This window comes from Schistocerca gregaria, chromosome X (assembly GCF_023897955.1).
Source record: "Schistocerca gregaria isolate iqSchGreg1 chromosome X, iqSchGreg1.2, whole genome shotgun sequence".
Classification (NCBI taxonomy): domain Eukaryota; kingdom Metazoa; phylum Arthropoda; class Insecta; order Orthoptera; family Acrididae; genus Schistocerca; species Schistocerca gregaria.
In genome coordinates this window covers 156,442,181-156,467,024 of record NC_064931.1, presented here as the reverse complement: position 1 = coordinate 156,467,024, position 24,844 = coordinate 156,442,181, and the positions used below count along the sequence as shown (strand labels likewise).

The following is a 24,844-nucleotide window of genomic DNA, read 5'->3' as shown; positions in this document are numbered from 1 at the left end:
ACCAGAAGCGGATTTACAGAACCGATTTTGAAGTGTTTACATGTCAGCCAGAAGCGGTATTTGGAGATCGGTGTATGAAATCCAGTTTTGGGTGCCCCATGTAAACGCGATGAATATCTGCTACCATCGGCTAGCTGACATGAGCTATGATTGGCTTACAAAAGCCCAGCGTGTTCTCGACTTCAATGCTTCGGATACTAACTTCCTGTGTTTGGTGGAATTCGATTATATACATTCGTAATACAAAAATGTGCACCGTACATGTTGCTGCAAATCAAATATCTTTCGGAAACGCATTTTTTTCTGAGGTTTGTTCCCTAAAGGGGCGCCGTCATACAAAAACTTGACCATTAAAAGGACTGATAAGTTTTCCGATTCCGAGGGAAAGTATTCTGTCACTTAACACGGAAAAGTGTATTTTCTTCCGGGAGAAAATGTATTTTTAACCGGAAAATACCTGATTTTTTCCCTTGTCCACGTATTTTTCAGTTCAACAACGCAAATGCTATGTTTCCTTTTCTGTGTGAGGTAATGAATGGTTTAAAGAAAAGGTTTCGAATGCTAGGCATTTCTTTTTTTTAACTAAGGCGTTTGATTGTGTTGATCACAAAACATTGCTCCAGAAGTTGGACCATTGCAGAATACAGGGTGTAGGTCACAATTTGTTCACCTCTTACTTTAGCAACAGACAGAGCAAAACGTCATTATTCACAGTGTTGAGAATGTCTGTGATGTGGGGTCTTAGTGGGGTACAGTAAAATGTGGGGTGCTCCAGGGATCAGTGTTGGGGCCACTCCTATTCCTTATTTATATTAATGATATGTGCTCTAGTATTATGGGTGACTCTAAAATATTTCTGTTTGCTGATGACTCTGTAGCTTGGTAGTAGAGGATGTTTTGTGCAACATTGGCTTGGTTTCAAATAATGCAATTCAAGACATAAGTTCATGGCTTGTATAAAATAAACTAACGCTAAATCACAGTAAGACTCATTTTTTACAGTTTCTAACACACAATTCAACAAAACCCGACATTTTAATTTCACAGAATGAGCATATGATTAGTGAAACTGAACCGTTCAAATTTCTAGGTGTTCAGATAGGTAGGAAACTTTCGGGGAAATCCCAGATTCAGCATCTTATTCTAAGACTTAATGCTGCCATTACTACTATCAGAACGGTATCTGAAGTAAGTGATCATTCAACACAAAATTTAGCCTACTTTGCTTATTTTCATTTGCTTATGTCATATGGTATTATATTTTGGGGAAACTCTTTTCCCATTCTAAAAGTATATTTTTGGCTCAAAAACGAGCGGTTCAGGCAGTAAGTGGTGTAAGTTCACGAACCTCTTGTCGACCCCTATTCACTAGTCTGGATATTTTGTCATTGGCCTCTCAATATATATATTCTGTACTGACATTTGTTGTTAACAATATCAGCTTATTCCCAAGAATAAGCAGCTTTCATGCAGTTAATACTCGGCAGAAATCAAACCTACATTTGGATCGGACTTCCATAACTCTTGTGCAGAAAGGTGTGAGGTATACTACTGCATCCATTTTCAATAAGCTACCACAAGAATTCAAAAATCTTAACAGTAATCTATGCTCTGTCATATCAAAATTGAAGTGTTTCCTCATGGGCCACTCCTTCTATTCTGTCGAGGAGTTCCTTGAAAAATTAAGCTGATTCTTGTTGTATTGTTGATTGTGTTTATTTAAACTTACGGCTTGACTTTTTTGGGTTCATAAACATTTTATTTTTTTCTTTTATTATTTTTACATTGTAATTTCATGTAGTGACATGGTCCATGACGTTCGAGATTTGCTCCTCAATGTTATCCTACAGAACTTGACATGTAAATAAAAATAATAATAGGTAAAATCTGACTGGGAGCTGCTTCAGAAACTTTCCTTGTTCCAGTATGACCCCAGGCCTCGATTACATTGATAATCAGATGATACAACACTTGAATGTTACTCAAAGTCTGCATCTACTCTGTGTCTTCATGCATACTTGGCTTGAAGGTGTCTTCCCTTCCTGCTGGCATGAGAGTATCATTTCCTATTCTTTATGCCAGGAAAAAACCCAGTGATTGACCAGTTAGTTGCACCAATTTGCTCTGCAAACTGCTTGAAAGGATGGTTACCCACAGTTTATGCTGGGTTCGCAAATCCCTGGGCCTTTTGTCCCCTCATAAGTTTGGTGGTCCCTGGGAGGGACAATCCTCAACTGTCATTTGGTTAGGTTGGAAACAGTAATCGACTGGTTTTTCTAAATGTCAACACACCATCACAGTCTCTTTTGACCTACATAAGGCATATGACACCACTTGGTGTCACCACATTTTACTTACCCTACATGAGTAGGGCTTTCGAGGCTCCTACCAATATTTGTTTATCAGTTTTTATCCCACTGGTTATTCCAGCTTGGAGGTGGTGCTTCGCTACGCTGTCCACAGGTCCAAGAGAATGGCATCCCACAGGGCTCTGTACTAAGTGTCACATACTTCATCTTTGACACTGATTGGTTAATTAGCTCTGTCGTTCCATTGATCATACCAGCACTGTATGTTGATGGCTGTTGCATTTGGTACAACTTCCACTTGATAGCCTCAGCTGAATGCCAGCTCCAGTGTGTCATCCAAAGGGCCTCCATGTGGACACTTTTGTATGATTTCCACTTCTCTTCTGCAAAAGTGCAGGTCATGCATTTCTGTCATCGTATCTTCCATCCTGACCCAGACTCTAGTTGAGTACCTAGTGCTTGGATATTATTGCACAGTCCACTATTTTGGGCCTCCTTTTTGATGAAAAGCTGACTTGGCTGTCCCATATTTGTCAACTAAAGCCTAGCTGCATGCGGAAGCATAAAACTCTCTCCTTCCCTGGCTGCACTTCTCAGGTTGCCGATCGTGCTACTCTTCTTCTTCTTCTTCTTCTTCTTCTTCTTCTTCTTCTTCTTCCCCCTCCAGTCGGATTAAAAATTGTCCAACAGCCCTCTGCATCCATTTCAGTATTGTAAAGTTCCAGATGCCCTCATAACCTTTCAGTTCCACAGGAGCTTTGAGCTCTGCACTCTTTTATACTGACAGCTCTGAAACTGTAGATAGGATGGGTTATGCTTTTACATCTCCTGCTGGTCAGGAACACCATTTCTTGCCACGAAAATATAGTATTTTTATGGCAGAGCTGAAAGCTCCATTGTATTAAACAGTCATCCTGTGACCACATTTTAATAGATAGTGATGCAGTGAGGAGTCTCCAGGCCATTAACTGATGTTACTCTTGTCACATTATATTCAGACCTTCTCACTGAACTTCGTCATACTGCCTGCTTGGTAATCTTTCTCTGGGTCCCAAATCATATAGGTATCCCAGAGAATGAAATGGCTGACCGTTTGCCTAGAGGATTGATTACTTACCTCCCCCCCTCCCCAGAAATTCACTTTTACATTCCCAGGTGCAGATTTACTAGTGGAAATAGACCTCTCTTCATTTGCATATGGAACAACGTCTGGTGGGATACTCCTCTCTCTAATAAACTCTGCACTATCGAGGAGACTACGGCTGCATGACTCTCTTCCTTCCATTCCTCCTGGAAGTAGTCCACCATTCTTCGTTTCTCTGGATCAGTCATACCAGAACAACCCACAGTTTTATCTTATGTAACGACTGACCTACACATTGTGTCTGCAGAGCCTTACAGAGAGTAGCATATATAGTGGTGGAATGCCCTCTCCTCTACATCTACATCCATACTCCGCAAGCCACCTGACGGTGCATGGCGGAGGGTACCCCGAGTACCTCTATCAGTTCTCCCTTCAATTCCAGTCTCGTATTGTTCATGGAAAGAAGGATTGTCGGTATGCTTCTGTGTGGGCTCTAATCTCTCTGATTTTAGCCTCATGATCTCTTCGCGAGATATAAGTAGGAGGGAGCAATATACTGCTTGACTCTTCGGTGAAGGTATGTTCTCAAAACTTTAACAAAAGCCTGTACCGAGCTACTGAGCGTCTCTCCTGCAGAGTCTTCCACTGGAGTTTATCTATCATCTCTGTAATGCTTTCGCGATAACTAAATGATCCTGTAATGAAGCGCGCTGCTCTCCGTTGAATCTTCTCTATCTCTTCTATCAACCCCATCTGGTACGGATCCCACACTGTTGAGCAGTATTCAAGCAGTGAGTGAACAAGCATACTGTAAGCTACTTCCTTTGTTTTCGGATTGCATTTCCTTAGGATTCTTCCAATGAATCTCAGTCTGGCATCTGCTTTACCAACGATCAACTTTACATGATCATTCCATTTTAAATCGCTCCTAATGTGTACTCCCAGATAATTTATAGAATTAACTTTTTCAGTTGCTGACCTGCTATTTTGTAGCTAAATGATAAGGGAACTATCTTTCTGTGTATTCACAGCACATTACACTTGTCTACATTGAGATTCAATTGCCATTCCGTGCACCATGCGTCAATTCGCTGCAGATCCTCCTGCATTTCAGTACAATTTTCCATTGTTACAACCTCTCGATACACCACAGCATCATCTGCAAAAAGCCTCAGTGAACTTCCAATGTCATCCACAAGGTCATTTATGTATATTGTGAATAGCAACGGTCCTACGACGCTCCCCTGCGGCACACCTGAAATCACTCTTACTTCGGAAGACTTCTCTCCATTGAGAATGAAATGCTGCGTTCTGTTATCTAGGAACTCTTCAATCCAATCACACAATTGGTCTGATAGTCCATATGCTCTTACTTTGTTCATTAAACGACTGTGGGGAACTGTATCGAACACCTTGCGGAAGTCAAGAAACACTGCATCTACCTGTGAACCCGTGTCTATGGCCCTCCGAGTCTCGTGGATGAATAGCGCGAGCTGGGTTTCACATGACCGTCTTTTTCAAAACCCATGCTGATTCCTCCAGAGTAAATTTCTAGTCTACAGAAAAGTCATGATGCTCGAACATAATAAGTGTTCCAAAATTCTACAACTGATCGACGTTAGAGATACAGGTCTATAGTTCTGGACATCTGTTCGACGTCCCTTCTTGAAAACGGGGATGACCTGTGCCCTTTTCCAATCCTTTGGAATGCTACGCTCTTCTAGAGATGAACGGTACACCGCTGCAAGAAGGGGGGCCAAGTGCCTTTGCGTACTCTGTGTAAAATCGAACTGGTATCCCATCAGGTCCAGCGGCCTTTCCTCTTTTGAATGATTTTAATTGTTTCTCTATCCCTCTGTCATCTATTTCGATGTCTACCATTTTGTCATCTGTGCGACAATCTAGAGAAGGGACTACAGTGCAGTCTTCCTCTGTGAAACAGCTTTGGAAAAAGACATTTAGTATTTCGGCCTTTAGTCTGTCATCCTCTGTTTCAGTACCATTTTGGTCACAGAGTGTCTGGACATTTTGTTTTGATCCACCTACTGCTTTGACATAAGACCAAAATTTCTTAGGATTTTCTGCCAAGTCAGTACATAGAACTTTACTTTCGAATTCATTGAACGCCTGCCGCATAGCCCTCCTCACACTACATTTCGCTTCATGTAATTTTTGTTTGTCTGCAAGGCTTTAGCTTTGTTTATGTTTGCTGTGAAGTTTCCTTTGCTTCCGCAGCAGTTTACTAACTCAGTTGTGATACCACGGTGGCTCTTTTTTGTCTCTTATGATCTTGCTTGGCACATACTCATCTAACACATATTGTACGATGGTTTTGAACTTTGTCCACTGATCCTCAACACTATCTGTACTTGAGACAAAACTTTTGTTTTGAGCCATCAGGTACTCTGTAATCTGCTTTTTGTCACTTTTGCTAAACAGAAAAATCTTCCTACCTTTTTAATATTTCTATTTACGGCTGGAATCATCGATGCAGTAAACGCTTCATGATCGCTGATTCCCTGTTCTGCATTAACTGTTTCAAAGAGTTCGGGTCTGTTTTTCACCAGAAGGACTAATATGTTTTTGCCAAGAGGCAGTTCTCTGTTCAACTTCTCAAGGTAGTTTTCAGATAAAGCACTTAAAAAAATTTCACTACATTCTTTGTCCCTGCCACCCATTATGAACGTTTGGGTCTCCCAGTCCATATCCGGCAAATTAAAATCTCCACCCAGAACTGTAACATAGTGCGGAAATCTACTCAAAATATTATCCAAATTATCCTGCTGTCCCTTTATGCCGAACATGGCCTTCCGAATTATTTGCCTCTAATGTTGGTAAATGATTCATGTATGGTTGAATTGCTTCTCTGTTTTCTCAATGAAATTGGTTTTTATTCTTAGATATAATGTTTCAAGCTATTTTCAGGGTGGGAGGTTGTGGCTGGGGCATCTCCTGCCAAATGCTGGGTCTGGGGGACCTCTGACCCCATCTCCTTGACCAGTTCATCCTTTTTCATCCCTCTTTTTCTCTGTTTTAATTGCTTTAAATGCAGTTTGCCTCCTTTTCTGCTTCAGTATGTTTTCCATTTTAGGGGCAGCACTCTGCTGAATAGTGTTCTTTAATGTCTGGTTCAGATGTGGGACGGCTGTGGGTTGGACACCTCTCATCACATGTAGAGCCCTTGGGATGTCCACATGCTACCTTACCTATTTCTCTTATCTTGTTTTTATTATTGATGGTTCAACAGCTGTTCACTATGTTTTTAGCCTTCTCAGTTTTACTGTTCTGAATCAGTCAACTAGAAGGCTTTCTTTGCTTCGTAACGGTCTTCACCCTTCATTAGGTTGGCTGGGATCAGATATGGTGTGGGTTTCTCTCACCATGAATGAGCTCTGGGAGACCCCTTGTCTATTCTGACCTACTTATCAGCCCAACCCATTTACTTCTTTGTAAATTATTTCTCAGCTTTGGCATCAGTACTGCCTTCAATGCCTCAGTTTTACTGCTCCTGTCTACTTTCATAATCAGATCATGTTCCTCGTGGACATCACTAACTCCAGGTGAACTACCGCAGGACTGACAGTCTTGAGGACCACTGAGCGAAGTGGTGCAGTGGTTAACACACTGGACTCGCGTTTGGGAGGATGATGGTTCAAACCTGCATCCGGCCATCCTGATTTAAGTTTTCGGTGATTTCCCTAAATCTCTCCAGGCAAATGCCAGGATGGTTCTTTTGAAAGTGTACAGCCGACTTCCTTCCACATCCTTCCCTAATTCGATGGGACCAATGACCTCACTGTTTCGTCCCCTCCCCTAAACCAACCAAGCAACTAACTTGATGACCTTGCTGTTTAATCCCTTAACACACGCTCTACCAACCAAGCTACCATATACTAGGTTATTACCCTGGACAGGGCTCTGATACACAAAAATGAAAATCAATGGCAGAAATGTCATCATTCAGCAAACTGTAGCATTTAATTAAGATGGTAAACCAGTAGATGGTAAACAGAATAGGCCTGTCCCACCTGGTACAAATCCACCAACACAAAGCAAGTTGATGAGGCACTTTATGAAATGTACAGACTGGTAACAGACTGACTGAAACCTACTCCCATGAATAGTGCCTACCACCTGATTATAATCACTTCACTGACAATATGGCAGAACCCAACTGCTTTCAAAGAGAAAATAGTCCCCCATTTCTCATCAAAACTCAATATACAGTATTAGACCAGCTGCCCAAAGGCTTAAATCTGGGAGTAGTTTTCTCAGAGAAATCGAGAACTAAGATAGTCCGACTCAACCTAAAGTAGGAATGTGGTGATGTTGCTAACTTTAAAAGATTGTTATGGAAGGAATCATCAGAACTAGCCTTTGTCCACAATGAAAACTTATCTGAAGTGACTGCAGACAGGAGCAACCTTCTAACCTGTGAGATCCAAAAAATACATGTGTGTTCCTGCCTTGATAACCACACTCAGTGCTGCTTCAAGAACTTCAGTTCAGCAGCTCTTAATATAGCTAATGTAACCTAGTCCTGCTAACCTTATGTTTTCTGTAATATATTTACTTTTTTTTCTGTTAGTTGCTGTAAATATTAAAAGTGCAGTTAGTGTACTTGTCTGTTCTGTTCCCATAAACTTTAATTCTTTTTACTTTTAATTTGTGAACTGATGCTTCTGACAAGAAAAATCCATACAATACAGCCCCTATTAACAATGTGGATACTGCAAAGAGAGCTGACATTATTATAAATTATGTAAGCAGAGTAGCCGAAGTTATGTAATTTGTATACCCAGGCTGCTCTGTTTCCAAAATTAGCATAGTAATGTTGACATGTGAAATGCTAGTTGCAACATGTGCTGTTTAAGGAACTCATACCACAGATAGAGAAGAACCTGTCCTAAATGATGCAATATCGCAGTGTAACGACAAACGCTTAAGTACAAGAACAGCTGGTTAAGACATTAAGCAGCCAATTTGAGCAAAATAGTTTTGCCATTTCTGTAATTCACTCTAGTCTCATGCAGCACATTTCACTATGCATTATTACTATTAACATTTTCCCATTCAGTAAGATAAAAGTGAAATGGACCTTGTATGGTGGCCATATTGGCACCAAGGTATCACAGTAAAAAAAATTCAAAAACCTTTTTAACAGAGCTGTCTTGCAAAAAAACTAATTGAGCTAGTTAACGTAATGGCTCATATTGGAGAGCAGAAGGCTTGAAATCTCTTTTATCATCCTCATTTAGGTTTCCCAATGTTATGAAAACATAAAAGATAAATGCCATGTTGGGTCCTTGAAAAAGATCACACTGATCTCCTGCCTCATCCTTTGGAACAGAGCTTTTGCTCCATCAGTGATGACCTCAACATTGTCCAAGCTGTCTCCCTCCATTATTTGGACTATTTGTATACTTAAGAGAATGACGTGGATATTTTTATTTTTCAGAGCCAATGGAAAATCTTTTGTTTGTGATGTGAATGGATTTAGTTTTGTCAAAAATTCTAACAAGTATTATGATGACTGCGCCAAAATATTGGGCAATATGATTCTTCGTAAGCTTGCCCCAACACTGCATATACCTTGGTCTATACCATTCCAACTTGATGATCCACCAATTGTGCCAACAACTTTTGGAAAAATGTGAGTAATTACATTATATTGTACTTTGGTATATTAAAGTGTTATTTATATGTTTGAATGTTATGTTTACTCTTATTGTTTTTATGTACACTCCTGGAAATGGAAAAAAGAACACATTGACACCGGTGTGTCAGACCCACTATACTTGCTCCGGACACTGCGAGAGGGCTGTACAAGCAATGATCACACGCACGGCACAGCGGACACACCAGGAACTGCGGTGTTGGCCGTCGAATGGCGCTAGCTGCGCAACATTTGTGCACCGCCGCCGTCAGTGTCAGCCAGTTTGCTGTGGCATACGGAGCTCCATCGCAGTCTTTAACACTGGTAGCATGCCGCGACAGCGTGGACGTGAACTCTATGTGCAGTTGACGGACTTTGAGCGAGGGCATATAGTGGGCATGCGGGAGGCCGGGTGGACGTACCGCCGAATTGCTCAACACGTGGGGCGTGAGGTCTCCACAGTACATCGATGTTGTCGCCAGTGGTCGGCGGAAGGTGCACGTGCCCGTCGACCTGGGACCGGACCGCAGCGACGCACGGATGCACGACAGGACCGTAGGATCCTACGCAGTGCCGTAGGGGACCGCACCGCCACTTCCCAGCAAATTAGGGACACTGTTGCTCCTGGGGTATCGGCGAGGACCATTCGCAACTGTCTCCATGAAGCTGGGCTACGGTCCTGCACACCGTTAGGCTGTCTTCTGCTCAACATTGTGCAGCCCGCCTCCAGTGGTGTCGCGACAGGCATGAATGGAGGGACGAATGGAGACGTGTCGTCTTCAGCGATGAGAGTCGCTTCTGCCTTGGTGCCAGTGATGGTCGTATGAGTGTTTGGCGCCGTGCAGGTGAGCGCCACAATCAGGACTGCATACGACCGAGGCACACACGGCCAACACCCGGCATCATGGTGTCGGGAGCGATCTCCTACACTGGCCGTACACCTCTGGTGATTGTAGAGGGGACACTGAATAGTGCATGGTACATCCAAACCATCATCGAACCCATCGTTCTACCATTCCTAGACCGGCTAGGGAACTTGCTGTTCCAACAGGACAATGCACGTCCGCATGTATCCCGTGCCACCCAACGTGCTCTAGAAGGTGTAAGTCAACTACCCTGGCCAGCAAGATCTCCGGATCTGTCTCCCATTGAGCATATTTGGGACTGGATGAAGCGTCGTCTCACGCGGTCTACACGTCCAGCACGAACGCTGGTCCAACTGAGGCGCCAGGTGGAAATGGCATGGCAAGCCATTCCACAGGACTACATCCAGCATCTCTACGATCGTCTCCATGGGAGAATAGCAGCCTGCATTGCTGCGAAAGGTGGATATACACTGTACTAGTGCCGACATTGTGCATGCTCTGTTGCCTGTGTCTATGTGCCTGTGGTTCTGTCAGTGTGATCATGTGATGTATCTGACCCCAGGAATGTGTCAATAAAGTTTCCCCTTCCTGGGACAGTGAATTCACGGTGTTCTTATTTCAATTTCCAGGATTGTATATACTGTATAAATCAGTGCTCAGGGGCCAAGCATTTATTTGCTGGGTACAGGTTTGCTGAACCCGGAGTTTCTGAGTTGGGGGCTGCCAAGCGCTACCAGTCCTGTGTCACTGTAAACAGTGGACATGCTTGAGCAGCCACTGTACTGCACGGGGGTGGAATGTTGTGTACCACAGGGAACGTGGACCTTGGCTTTACCATCCAGTTTTCGAGGCTAGAAGAAACTTCTATAAAAATCCTCTCAATCACAAGGTGTGCTGCATGCCAATGAAAAGCATGACTGTTGAGATGGAATAGTCATTACGAGGGAACCCCTGGGGAATCTACCATACCTCAGTTATATAAGACTTACTCAGGCGAGTGGGACTCTAAGTGGACCCTTTTTTTCTCTAGCTACTCGTGTTACCGAGATGAAACCCTCAAAATTTTCTCCTCCACCACCCAGGAAAAAGGGTGGGCCTGTGGTAGGTACCAACAACCGATGGCTCTAGAGGCCTTGTGTGTCGAGTCCTCTAGAGTCTGGATTTGTTCAGGGTAGTTTAGTTTTTAGTAACAGAATGCATGCTGTAGGTCAGAATGTGTTTTTGATAGTTACAAGAAGAGGGGGGAAGCTTTGAGAAAGTTTATCATTTCTACATTCGAAAGGGTTGAGAGGGCATAGCAAGTATATTAAAATCTGTTGATCTGTTGCACAATGGAACACTGCTGGTTCAAGCCTCTAGTTTTCAACAAGTAACAAACCTGCAGAATGCAAAAAGCATAGTGGAATGTACCATTGAAACTAAACCTCAAACTACAGCAAAGGTGTTGTGATGTGCAGGAATCTGGGGGAAATTCCAAAACAAAAACTGGAAGCTGATTGGGCCCAAGAAGGCTTGTTGACATGCAGAATGTCATAAAAAGGGTGAGGTGATATGATCAAATCTGTTCGTTCATCACTTTCAATAGCATGTAGCTCCCAGAATATGTCAATGCAGGTTTTCTTTGTTTAAATGTGTGGCATTTTGGCCCCACCTTATGCACTGCTTTAAATGGCAGCACTTTCAGCACACTAATCTTGGATGTAATGGAGAAGCCACTTGTGGAAAATGTAAAGCTGCCAATGACAGAGTTGTTTGTTGTTCTTCTTTCAAGTGTGTGAATTGCTGTGGTGATCGTCCTGTCTGGAGTAGTGAATGCAGCATATAATGTGAAGAACAGAAGATAAAGGAGCTTAACGCTATGAAGTGCATCTCGTATGGTCTGCCAAAAAAGATGTTCAAGGCCATGCTTCCCCCCCCCCCCCCCCCTCCCCCCCAATGTTGGCTGCCTCATTTGCTTCAGTCCTTAAACTGCCAGTTCAGAAAACCAGTGCTGCTACACAAACAGAAGTTACTAGTGTTGGTACTAGTACATACATTTGCCAAGGCAGTATTTCTGTTGCAGTTAGTTTGAAGCCCCTACCTCCACCCCAGAACATCAGAAAAGGCCATGGTTGCTGATGTTTTGGAGTTCCCTGCACCTTCAGAGGTTCAGTGTTGTCCACTGTCCAAGTGCTGCCACTACTACTGTCATGCTTGTGTCTCTGAAGCCTCCACAAGCCAAAATTCCATGGCATCTGCTGGCAGATGGGAAGTAAGCAGTCCAACAATGTTGAAGTCACTGTCTCTGACATCTCATCTTCAGAGCCGATGGACTTTGATTTCTGCCTGGGGCATTCATCTAACCCCAAGAATGAGCCTCCACCCATTACAGGCTTCCCTCCCAAGTGGAAGGCAGGGTAAAAGTGCTACTCCCCCCACCAGTCACAAATGGCTCCCATACTACAGTGGAACATTAATGACTTCAGAACACTTGTGGAGGAACTAAACCGTGTTTGCGGGAAACTCATGTTAAAGTGTCTTATGCCCTAGTACTAGGGGCTACACACTTCATTGGGAGAACAACTTGATTGGAGAAAGGCCCAAAGAAGGGTTCACTGCATTTGTCAATAATGTGCACCACTGCTGTGCTCTGCTCTTCCCTTGGCTACTGACCTGCAAGCAGTTTCTGTTGGAAGCTGTGTGTCAGAGGATCACTGTTTGCTCACTGTATTTACCTCTGCAAGGTGCATTGACTCAAAGGCTCTAATAAATCTTATATAACAACTCCCCTGACCATTTCTCATACTGTCAGACTTCAATGCCTATCAGATACTATAGGACTTAATCTGTACCTGCCCTCAGGCTCAGATTTTGGAGAGCTTGGTGATGTTTGATGAGTTGTGCTTCCTCAACACAGACACTTCCACTCATTTTTGTGCAGCTACTTGGTCATCCTCAGCCATCAATCTCTCTTTCTGCTCTCCAGCCTTTGTGGTCTCTGTTCAGTAAGAATTCATTGATGACCTTCATTCCAATGACCACTTCCCACTGTAGAAACAGTGGTGTCCCCAAACAACCCTCGGAGACATCACAGACAGTGGCAGAGCATTTTGCATTGCTACTGCCACTGCCAGCCAGGAACAGTGTTCTGTCATCACCGTGCCACCATGGAGAGGATTGAGTTTAACTTCTGGTCACTATTTCAGAGTCTATAAACTGTCCATTCTCCATGTGCTCTGTGCCAAGTTGTGACCAAATCCTTTACAGCACCGTGCAGCACTTGCAAATGTGTCAAAGGAAATCATCTTTAATTCTCTAGGGCTGACAGGCCAATATCCTGGCTTGTTGTGAGAGGCAATTTCGATACCTCTCCTCAAAACAGGAAAGGACCGAACATGTACGAGCAGTTATCAGAGTGTCAATTTCATGAGCTGAGTAGGAAATACTCTAGAGTGCATCGTCATCTACATCTTCATACATACTCCGCAAGCCACCTGAATCTGTGTGGCGGAGGGTACCCTGAGTATACCTCTATCGGTTCTCCCTTGCATTCCAGTCTCGTATTGTTCGTGGAAAGAAGTATTGTCGGTATGCTTCTGTGTGGGCTCTAATCTCTCTGATTTTATCCTCATGGTCTCTTCGTGAGATATACGTAGGAGGGAGCAATATACTGCCTGACTCTTAGGTGAAGGTATGTTCTCGAGACTTTAACAAAAGCCCGTACCGAGCTACTGAGCGTCTCTCCTGCAGAGTCTTCCACTGGAGTTTATCTATCATCTCCGTAATGCTTTCACGATAACTAAATGATCCTGTAATGAAGCGCGCTGCTCTCCGTTGGATCTTCTCTATCTCTTCTATCAACCCTATCTGGTACAGATCCCACACTGCTGAGCAGTATTCAAGCAGTGGACGAACAAGCGTACTGTAACCTACTTCCTTTGTTTTCAGATTGCATTTCTTTAGGATTCTTCCAATGAATCTCAGTCTGGTATCTGCTTTACCGACGATCAACTTTACATGATCATTCCATTTTAAATCACTCCTAATGCGTACTCCCAGATAATTTATGCAATTAACTGTTTCCAGTTGCTGACCTGCTATTTGTAGCTAAATGATAAGGGATCTATCTTTCTATGTTTTCGCAACACATTACACTTGTCTACATTGAGATTCAATTGCCATTCCCTGCAACATGCGTCAATGCGCTGCAGATCCTCCTGCATTTCAGTACAATTTTTCATTGTTGCAACCTCTCGATATACCACAGCATCATTTGCAAAAAGCCTCAGTGAACTTCTGATGTCATCCACCAGGTCATTTATGTATATTGTGAATAGCAACGGTCCTACGACGCTCCCCTGCGGCACACCTGAAATCACTCTTTCTTCGGAAGACTTTTCTCCATTGAGAATGAAATGCTGCGTTCTGTTATCTAGGAACTCTTCAATCCAATCACACAATTGGTCTGATAGTCCATATGCTCTTACTTTGTTCATTAAACGACTGTGGGGAACTGTATCGAACGCCTTGCGGAAGTCAAGAAACACGGCATCTACCTGTGAACCCGTGTCTATGGCCCTCTGAGTCTCGTGGACGAATAGCGTGAGCTGGGTTTCACACGACCGTCTTTTTCTAAACCCATGCTGATTCCTCCAGAGTAGATTTCTAGTCTCCAGAAAAGTCATGATGCTCGAACATAATAAGTGTTCCAAACTTTTAAAACTGATCGACGTTAGAGATATAGGTTCTGTAGTTCTGCACATCTGTTCGATGTCCCTTCTTGAAAACGGGGATGACCTGTGCCCTTTCCCAATCTTTTGGAATGCTACGCTCATCTAGAGACCTACGGTACATCGCTGTAAGAAGGGGGGCAAGGTCCTTCGCGTACTCTGTGTAAAATCGAACTGGTATCCCATCAGGTCCAGCGGCCTTTCCTCTTTTGAATGATTTTAATTGTTTCTCTATCCCTCTGTCATCTATTTCGATGTCTACCATTTTGTCATCTGTGCGACAATCTAGAGAAGGAACTACAGTGCAGTCTTCCTCTGTGAAATAGCTGTGGAAAAAGACATTTAGTATTTCGGCCTTTAGTTTGTCATCCTCTGTTTCAGTACCATTTTGGTCACAGAGTGTCTGGACATTTTGTTTTGATCTACCTACCTCTTTGACATAAGACCAAAATTTCTTAGGATTTTCTGCCAAGTCAGTACATAGTACAGAGAACCGTTGTCTGGTCTGGATATTAGAGATGAGGCAACATTTGTATGTGCACACATGTTTTAGTCATTCTTGACAGATATTTACTTTCCATGAACTACATATTTGGCACATAATTCTCCTTATCAAAGACTGTGTGATGTTTCTGGGCCTCATTTTTGACTTAAAACTGTGATGGTTACCACACCTAAAGGACAAGAAGGCAACAGCCCCAATGCACTAAATATCTTGAAATGTCTGTCACATGTCTTAGGGAACAGAGAGGGTGCACCTGCTCAAGTTGTATTGGGCCTTCGTGTGGTTCCAGCTGGACTATGGGTGCACAGGGTATAGGTCAGTGAGGCCTTCTTGCATGAAGGTCATTGACTCTACACACCACGAGGTGATCAGCCGGGGCACAGGAACTTACAGGATCAGCCCCTATAACCAGGCCCTGTGCTGAGACCAGTGAAACACCACTTACAAACTGCTGGCAACTCCTCATGGTGCGCCAGGCATGTGCATTCCTCATTACCCCAACTTCCCCCGCATACTGTACCATTGTTTGTCCAGCTATGGAATGCCTCTTTAACAGTCATCCGTGGACAACCAGGCCATTGGGGATCTGTGCAAAATGTGTGCTGGCGTCCTTGGTGTGGGGCACAGCAGGCTCAAGTATGGGGATTTAACTGACTGCTACCGTTTTTAATGTAGAGGCCCAGAGTAATTCTAGATTTAGTGCAATACAGGACAGATTGCATTCTTGCTTATGTTTTTAATGCAATATTTTTTGATACTTTAAATGAGCATCTCCACAAACTAAACTACTAAGCTCTATCCAAACAGGCCTCAAAAGGCCCAACAGTATTGATTGACCACTGAGCCGTCATCATCTGATAGATGTTATTAGCTGCAGATATGGAGGGGCACATGGACAGCACACCACTCTTCCAGTCATTGTCAGTTTTTGTAACCTGAGCTGCTAATTCTCACTTGAGTAGCTCCTCAATTGGCCCCACAAGGGGCGAGTACACCCCAGTTGCTGAAAGTACGTGGCTGATCTAGATTATCACCCATCTGAGTGATAGCCAAGCCCGACGGCGCATAACAGAGCTTAATTTTGGTGATCTGAAGGGAACTAGTGTTACCACTGTGGCAAGGCTGTTGGTAGCACCACAACTAGGTATCTATATTCACGGATGGATCTAAGCAGGGCGATTGCATTGGCTGCTCTTTTGTTTTTCCTGATTGTGTCATCAAGATTTGATTGCCTCCAGACTCCGCTGTCTTCGATGCTGAATTTTCTGTGATCTTGAGGGTGCTGGAGCAGATGAGATGCACCATGCCTGTTAAATTCCTTGTCTGTTCAGACTCCGTGAGTGCGCTTCAGTCTCTGTAGTGCTTGTATCCAGCTGATAAAGTATTCTGGCATATCCTGTCTCCAAGTACAAAGACTGGAGAGGTGGTGTCTTTTTACTGGGAGTCAGGGCACATGGGTATTGTGGGGTACAAAAGGGCAGATGTAGCAGTGAAGGAGGCACATCGTAATCCACAGTAAGTTCAGTGTGCTGTGCCCCTGCATAATATCGCCTCGGTGTTAAAAAAAAAAAGAGTCCTACGTTGATTGAAAGAAAAGGGGCTAGAAGTAACGTGCAGGTAGGATGAGATACTCCTTATTTGTCTTTGCATATGCCACAGCCCTATGATGCGTGGCTTCTTGCTCCAGTGAGGGGACCCTCCAATGTTTGGTGATTGAGGTGTACAGATCATTGTGTGCAACATTATACCCGACTACGTTTTATTTTCAAACTAAAGAGCAGTGGCAGATCTGCTGACAGACCTACCCTCTGTTTTAAGTGATAGGCAAATGAACGTAGTGAGAGTTTTAAGGTTTTGTGATATGCTCAACTTGTTTCATAAGATTTTAGAGCTATGTTCTTAATGTGTTAACTGAGTAATTGGCCCACCAATGGTTTTTGTAAGTGGTCATCCAGTCACATTTCCCTTTGCTGTTATTTAAGCCCTATTGTTTTAATCCCAGGTATAGCAACTTTCACCCTTTCTCCATTGTCTTACAGCCTGTGGACCAACACGAATCAGATAAGAATGAGTGACATTTTGTAGGTTTGCTCCCCACTGTGTGATAACATTTTTAACCATTTCACACACACACAAACCCTGTAAAATCCAGTATTTGAATTGTGTAGGTAAATATTGTATTAATATTATCATTTCATACACTCTGTTTTCCACCTGATTTGTTCAAAGAATTTTAGTTGAGAGGTCAATGTAAACAGGAATCTTTATTTATTATTTTCAAGTTGTCTTGGCAGTGAAACATTATCTTATTACTATACTGCTTTAGTAACTTACAGATTTTAATACTTAACTCAAACATCTAATTTTGTAGGATGGAGCTGAGATGTGTTGTTGCTATTATTAGACATGGAGATCGGACTCCAAAACAGAAAATGAAGGTTGAAGTTCGACATCCAAAGTAAGTTCCATTTTAAATTGTGAAATTGTGAACATTCCTGGTCCTGTTCTAGGAAAGAATTACACTATGTGCGTTACTTACTTTGGCACTAAATTAAGTTATTTACATATAATTTCCTTGCCATATTATTAATTAGTTAATTTGTCTTAAAACAATGTTTTCCCATTATTTTTTATTTGCACTGTTTACAGGTTTTTTGAGATATTTGAAAAGTACGATGGTTATAAAGATGGCCATGTTAAATTGAAACGCCCAAAACAGCTGCAGGAAATACTGGACATTGCTCGATCTCTTCTGAGTGAGATTGAGCTAAGAGAAGCAGATCCAGAAATTGAAGAGAAACAAGGAAAATTAGAACAACTGAAGAGTGTTTTGGAGATGTAATTATGAATTCAATATTTTTTCGTAGAACAATATTTTGTGTTTCAGTATGGCTGTTCATTACTCCTTGATTGGTCTTATGTCTGCCCATTTGTATACATCTGTTCCCTTCTCTGTAAAGACCTCCATGGGCAGCTGCACTCTAATCTTTTAGACATTGTATTTTGAAGGCCCTTTCTCCATCATGTGTGCTTTGTTTCTATAGGTCTCACTGTCTGTGAGGTTACACCCTACCCTTCCTTGCTATACCATCTGATCTTATCATTTTATCTCAGTAATTTTGCAGATAATAAACAGTTAAAAACTTCTCAAAATTTTGATACTTTCTATAGATTTTCTGCAGAAGGCACTTATATTAATCTTATGTAACTGCTAGAAGATAATGGACACCATCAGTGTGCTGACTCATTGACTTCCCTGGAGACTGCAATGAAGAACAGTTGACATTCAGACTGTGACATACTAATCATTATGTATCACCTTCATTTCTTGAGATGATGAAGATTTATGTCAGTTCACTGAAGTTTGCATGAAGTTAATATTCCTGTACATCAGGCTTACTTAGTAATATTTAGAGGTAGTGAAATAATAAGAGTTCTGGTAATATACTAGGGACTAACTGTATAAGCAGTGCTGACTGGAATTTGGCTTTAGTTCTGAAGCTTAATTCCATTTATGACTCTACTCTATTGCATAATACTTAACTTGCATCAATTGAATGAGGTTTTAGTGTTGATCTAAATTACCATGAAATACACTTGCGCAGTTTTCGTAGTGGTTTAAGTGTGGATAGTTCAAAAATTAAATACAAATTAATTGCTATTTGAGCCTAGAGAACTTTTTTCTTTTTGATCCTAGAGAGCATATTTGTAAGAAATGTCCAGTCACTATTGGCTGTTGTCAAACATCGTATACTTTACTGTTCACTGCAAATAGCTTGGATTTCACCTTACTACTCTGCCACTGAGTGTCTATGAAAAGCTTTTAAACTAATCACATTAATTGCAAATCATCTACATAAATTTTGAGGCATCAGTTACTATCTGCACTCATTACCTACAAAGGTCATAGTTTCCTTAAACGAACCTTACAGATTGAAACATTTATTTCGAGCTTCAGCAGTGTGGAAGTGGCATATTCACATATTTACGTACCTTTTTTATGTTAACACTTACCTGTTTATTATTTATTTCTTTTCAGTATATTTTTGTACAAAACAAAATCTGTTCCTCTGTAGAGTTACTAGTTTGTGAGCTGATGATTGCAGTTGAACTTGAGTTGATCCACAAAATTTTGTCTTTCAAAGATGATTGAAGTTCACAGAGACATAATTTGAGATTGCTGTTTGTACAATGCATGTTTTCAAGTTCAGTTTGATTAGAGTTCATTTTTTCTGCTAATCTGAGATCAATTGCTTCACCTCTAGGTGTGTTAAAAATTGACAGACATTTTAGTTTTTTGGAAATAATTTTATTTATTCATCTACATCAATATCATCCACTTCAAAATAGTCCTCATTAGGCATTATTTATGTGCACCAGGACATTGTCCAATCTTCGAAACATTCCTGGAACTCTGTCATTAGATAGCTTTTAGTTCTCTCGACTGTGATAAAATAAGAGAAATCTGAGCTCGCACAGGAAGATTTACATTCCCATTTTTCCAACATGCCATTCAGGAGGGGAACAGTTAAGGAATAGTCTAAAGTGGTTCTATGAACCCTGTGCCAAGTGCTTTTAAGAGTGAATTGCAGAGTAATTGTGTAGATTTAGATGTAGGGGTGGATGTATAATGATAGTCCTTTAACATTGTCTTTATTTTTGGGAACAGAAAACCGTCTTAGGGTACCACATTTGGTGAATATACAGGCTTGGCCATCTTTACTGTTTTTTTGCCAGAAATTCCCAAAGCAGCAACGAAGTGTGAGCTGGTGCTTTATCATGGTGCAAAAGCCTTGAATTGTTTCACCTCATATCTGGGCTTATTTTCTGGTTGTTTGACACACACAACACTGTACTTGTATGTAGTAGTTCTTATTGATCTTTCAACCTTGTGGTGCTACTAAAGGGCATAACATCTAAATTGCTTGTCAGTGCCGCCAATGTGCACCCATTAACAGCACAGTTTCACTGAGTTTTATAACTTATTCTACCAGGGAATTGTTGTCAGAGATGTGGCTCAAACCCAGCATCTCACCAGACTCTGTCTTTCCTATCATGCTTCTAAGGCTTGCGTGCATAACTCATTTGGGGCACTGTGGATCCATATATTTTCTCTAATTTAAAACTAGGTATTAAATACATCATGCCAATAGTGGAAAAGATGCAGAGTCATTGTTACACAAGAAAAGTATCTAATCATTCAATTTTAATTAGAGTTATCTATAAATAACTCAAAATTGATGTAATATAATACTTAGTATAACATTCATGTCACAGTAAGAACATCTAATTATTATGGATGATACAAATATAGAACTGCAACTAAAATCCTGGTTTTTAGAGTATTTAAGGCTGTTGTTTCCCCGTACCTCTGGATCCAATGCTTCTTGTGACACACGGCTATATGCTGATAGATATAATAGCATTTAAGAGGACAGATAAATTAATTTGGATCAGTCAGAATTCTGCTCTTGACCTTTCTGCAGATGTGATATTTTTAATGTATGCCACGCAGACAAAGAGAAATCTCACCTAACACCATACAGAAACTTAAAATGGGTCCACCATGATGCCTTACTTAAGGACTAGTTAATAGTCCACAGCAGATTACAGGATGTAAAATTTATTTAAAGACTAGATAATAGTCCACAGCAGATTACAGATGTAAAATTGGGCACTGCAAATGAAATGACTGTTCTAAAGAGCTTCCTAGAACTCTGCTCTGTACCAACATTTCAAGACTTTAACGTTACCTATTGCCCTTTGTAAATGAATTTATAATGTTTTAACACCACTGAAGCCCAGATCCAAAAGTGGGGTTGTTATTGAAATATAACACTTAGCACTGAAGGAACATTTATTATGAACACCAACATACTGCCAGAACAGAACAGAAATCTTGGCCAGATAGTATTACTTTTTATCCAAGCATAGAATATTCCAGAATATACAAACATTACTAACGTGTAAGATATTTCAGGAACCTTCCAGAAATGGAAATACTAAATAAAAAATAATTGCTGGAGCCAGGTTTCAGCTGATGACGTGCAGCGTTTCTGTCAGCATTGCTAACCACTGTGCCACACTGTACGTACCACATATTGCCACATTGATTTCTCTTCTGGAGGAACAGTGACCAGCCGTTTCAGAAGTTCTCGTGTGTGGGATTACTTAAGGGTGACAGTTTTTGCATGTAAAACTTGAACATTGCATATGCAAATACTACCATTAGTTGAGCATTAATTTCAGCCCAAGTAAATATTTTGTAGTAGGAATTAATCAATTCAGACAGTTTGCCTGGGTGTCAGCTCCTGTTTGTCATTCAGGCCTTGCTTAATATACTGTTACATAAATATAGTATGGCAGATGTTCAAATGGCCACTGGTCCTAGCTGAACCAAATTTTTTTTTACTTCTTGTTCTTTACCCATATAGGAATCAAGCACCAAGGCTATCTCCTCCTCCCCCCCCCTCCCCCCTCCCAAACTACATTTCTGTTTGCAACCTTTTCATATATATTTGTTACAGCACTTCTGTACTTTAACGATACACAAACATAAGATATTTGAGAACCTATCAGAAATGATTATTACTAAATAACAGATTATTCATAGGGGTTGGGTTTGAACCAGTGGCGGATACATATGGGGGGTGCCCTCCTTCCCCCCCTTCCCCCCTCCCCTTTGTGGAGCCGCACGCATTGCCACCTGCATCACCCCGGCACACTATTCGTTCATTTCTTTCATCAGTCGACTAGACTGAATCGAGTTATCGAGTAGTTCTACTCTCCTATGTTTTTTGAAGAAAAATCACTCTTTTTGATTAAAAAGAGACTAATAGGCAAGCAAATGAGCATAAACACACTTAATGATCGTGATTTTGTTATGCAAGCATTATGTGTTTGTCCTAGATCTGACTCTCCTACTTTGCACACGCTGTGCAAAATATTTGCCTGTCTACCTGCATCTATTGCTACAGTAGAAAGAAGTTTTTCAACATTGCAACATACAAAGACAAGGCTGAGGTCGGCAGTGGAGGAGGATCGAGTTAATGGCTTAGCTCTGTTGAACACTCACCCTGACATTGATTGTTCTGTTGACGATGTAATTAAACACTTTGCTAGGAACAATAGGTGCATAGAATTCATCATTTTAGGAAGGGAACCACAATTATATATTTTTTTATATCATAAGATGGCATTGTCTTGTATATGTGTACAATCGGTTTAAATAAAACTTTCTTGAACTTTGCATGTGTCTTGATTATTTTGATTACGGTAAAAGTAATGACAGCTCAAGATATCTTTAGTGCCCCCTCCTTGAGGTTTTTCTGTATCTGCCATTGGTTTGAACTGGTGACTTTTAGCATTCCAGCTAGTGATGCTTACCACAATGCCACACTGCACGCACCGCAGCTCGTACTGAATTGAGACATGGAAAGCTAATCCCAATAAAGAAATGCCGTAATACTCCTGAAGTGTGACTAATCCAACTGACTGTGATTGGATTGGTTGAAAATAGATACAACACTAATACACACAGATTTAATGTGTATACAATAGTGTAATTTTAGCAGCAATGTGGATGATCACATTGAGCACCGAAATAAAGTGGCTATGGCTGTAATTGCTACCGCTAGAGCAACTTAACAAAGGACTTTGAAGAATAAGAAGAAATTTCTTTGTCAAAATGTATATTGATTTTTCATTGAATTTATTTTACTGATCATGTAATTTTATTATTTTTTTAAATTACTATATGTGCTAGAGACTACATTAATTGTTCCCAATTGTCACTGTGCAATGATTACCTTTTATAAATCACTGTAGTAACACATTCTTGTTATTCTAGTGGTTGTGTAGGTAATTAGTTTGGTTTTCTCTTCAGGTATGGGCACTTCTCAGGGATTAATCGAAAAGTGCAGATGAAATACCAACCAAAAGGGAGACCACGAGGCTCAAGCTCTGATGATGGTAAATTTCTTTGTAATTATAAGAAGTATTGAAAGTATACAGTATGACAAGTGAAATTCAAGTGTTGTGTAGCTTGTACAATTTGCTCATATGAAGATTTTTGATAGATTTTAAATGTCAATAAAATTCACCAACAGCCATATGCTTTAAGTATTTATTTTATTCTGAAAGCAACCTGTTTCGGCATTTCATTTTGCCATCTTCAGGCCCCATATCCTTCTATCCAAATAAACGAATGTGTCGTGTAGCTACATAAATCATTGGATATCGTGAATTCCAGTTGTTATAATATTGCTTCATACGAAGACATGACAACACTTGAGCTAGCTTTTTATACTGTTTAATTATTTACTGATATTTCATAATTCCTATATACAGGTTGAGTCACATAATATGTAACACACCTTTTATTTTGTGACTGGTTCCAGATATCAAAATGAGGTTTTCTGCAATAGATAGTATGCTGAGGTGCATGTAATATTTTGTATGGATAATTCTCTGAACTTTGTTGTCAACTAAGATATTGAAACAAATATAGTTTTTTATGTAGCAAGGCAGGGCTACGCTACTAAGACTACCTCATGTCTTATACGACATAGATATAGGGTCAATTATGATATTTATTTATGAAATTACAGAATATGCTGGCTTCTGGTGCATCAGGTGGGACTTAGAAAAACTATTTCAAATGTGTGTACATTTCCATGTTTTTGCGGAAACAACTACAATTTCACCAGACACTTTTCCGTTCAGGTCATCCCCATTGCTGCTTACTTATAAAAGCTGAAACAAAATGTCAGTTGCTCATGAATTATAATGATAAACAATCCTTTTCATGACGCATTGGGATACCTTTTGTGTTCAAACAATAGAAAATCCAGAATGGAATAATGACAATATTATAGAAGCAATAGGTTGCTACTCACCATATAGTAGAAATGTTGAGTCGCAGACAGGCACAACAGAAAGACTGCGAGAACAAGTAAGCTTTCAACCAAAAGACCTTCTTTTGACTGACACACACACACACACACACACACACACACACACACACACACACACACACACACACACACACAGGGGGAAAAAAGCCCAGACTGCAAGCAACTGTACATGATGGGAGTAGCCACCTGGATTTGGTGGTTGGGGGGGGGGGGGGGGGCTAAGGAGGAGTCTGGCATATGGTTCAACGTTGCCCTCAGCACTGCAGATACTGGATCTACTGTACTGCGGGGATCAACTTGTGACATGAGCTTTCCAAACTAGCCATGTGGTAAGCTTACTCATGGATGCTGGCGTCTCTCCATAGTGCATCAGGTACCAACAACAGTTTTTCAATTATGCTATCCGTGTTTGCAGCCCTCAGTCACCAATTTTTGTCCATCCTTGGTACATCCCAGGCTTGAGAATTAGCCTATTCTGATGGCTCAATGGTTGCTGGTCATGTAGACTTTGCTTATACTCATGCAGGACATACTGAACTTGACTCCTTGCTGGATGGCTATAGTGTTTTAACTGCAGAGTTGATAGCCGTCTCTTGTGCTCTTGAGCATATTCGTTCTTGCGCAGGCGGGCCCCTTCCCATCTGTAGTGACTCCTTGAGCAATGTTACCCTCACCATCCCTTGGTCATTGCTATTCAGAAATACCTGTATACCCCTGAACAGTGTGGACACACAGTGACGTTCATTTGGGCCCCGGACCATTTTGGGATCCTGGAGAATGAACTTGCTGATAGCCTGGCC

The 24,844-nt window shown here is 41.3% G+C and overlaps 1 protein-coding gene across 19 annotated transcripts in view; it reads left to right on the top strand.

Annotated features, from left to right (window-relative positions):
• The window catches only part of LOC126297424 (inositol hexakisphosphate and diphosphoinositol-pentakisphosphate kinase), a 507,792-nt gene that overhangs the window by 257,690 nt on the left and 225,258 nt on the right, over positions 1 to 24,844 (top strand). For all 19 annotated transcript variants that reach the window (XM_049988233.1, XM_049988228.1, XM_049988227.1 and 16 more), the window contains 4 exons: positions 8,852 to 9,046; positions 17,501 to 17,587; positions 17,779 to 17,967; positions 23,015 to 23,100. In XM_049988233.1, the coding sequence (XP_049844190.1) occupies positions 8,852 to 9,046; positions 17,501 to 17,587; positions 17,779 to 17,967; positions 23,015 to 23,100 (557 nt within the window). The remainder of the gene's footprint in view (positions 1 to 8,851; positions 9,047 to 17,500; positions 17,588 to 17,778; positions 17,968 to 23,014; positions 23,101 to 24,844) is intronic.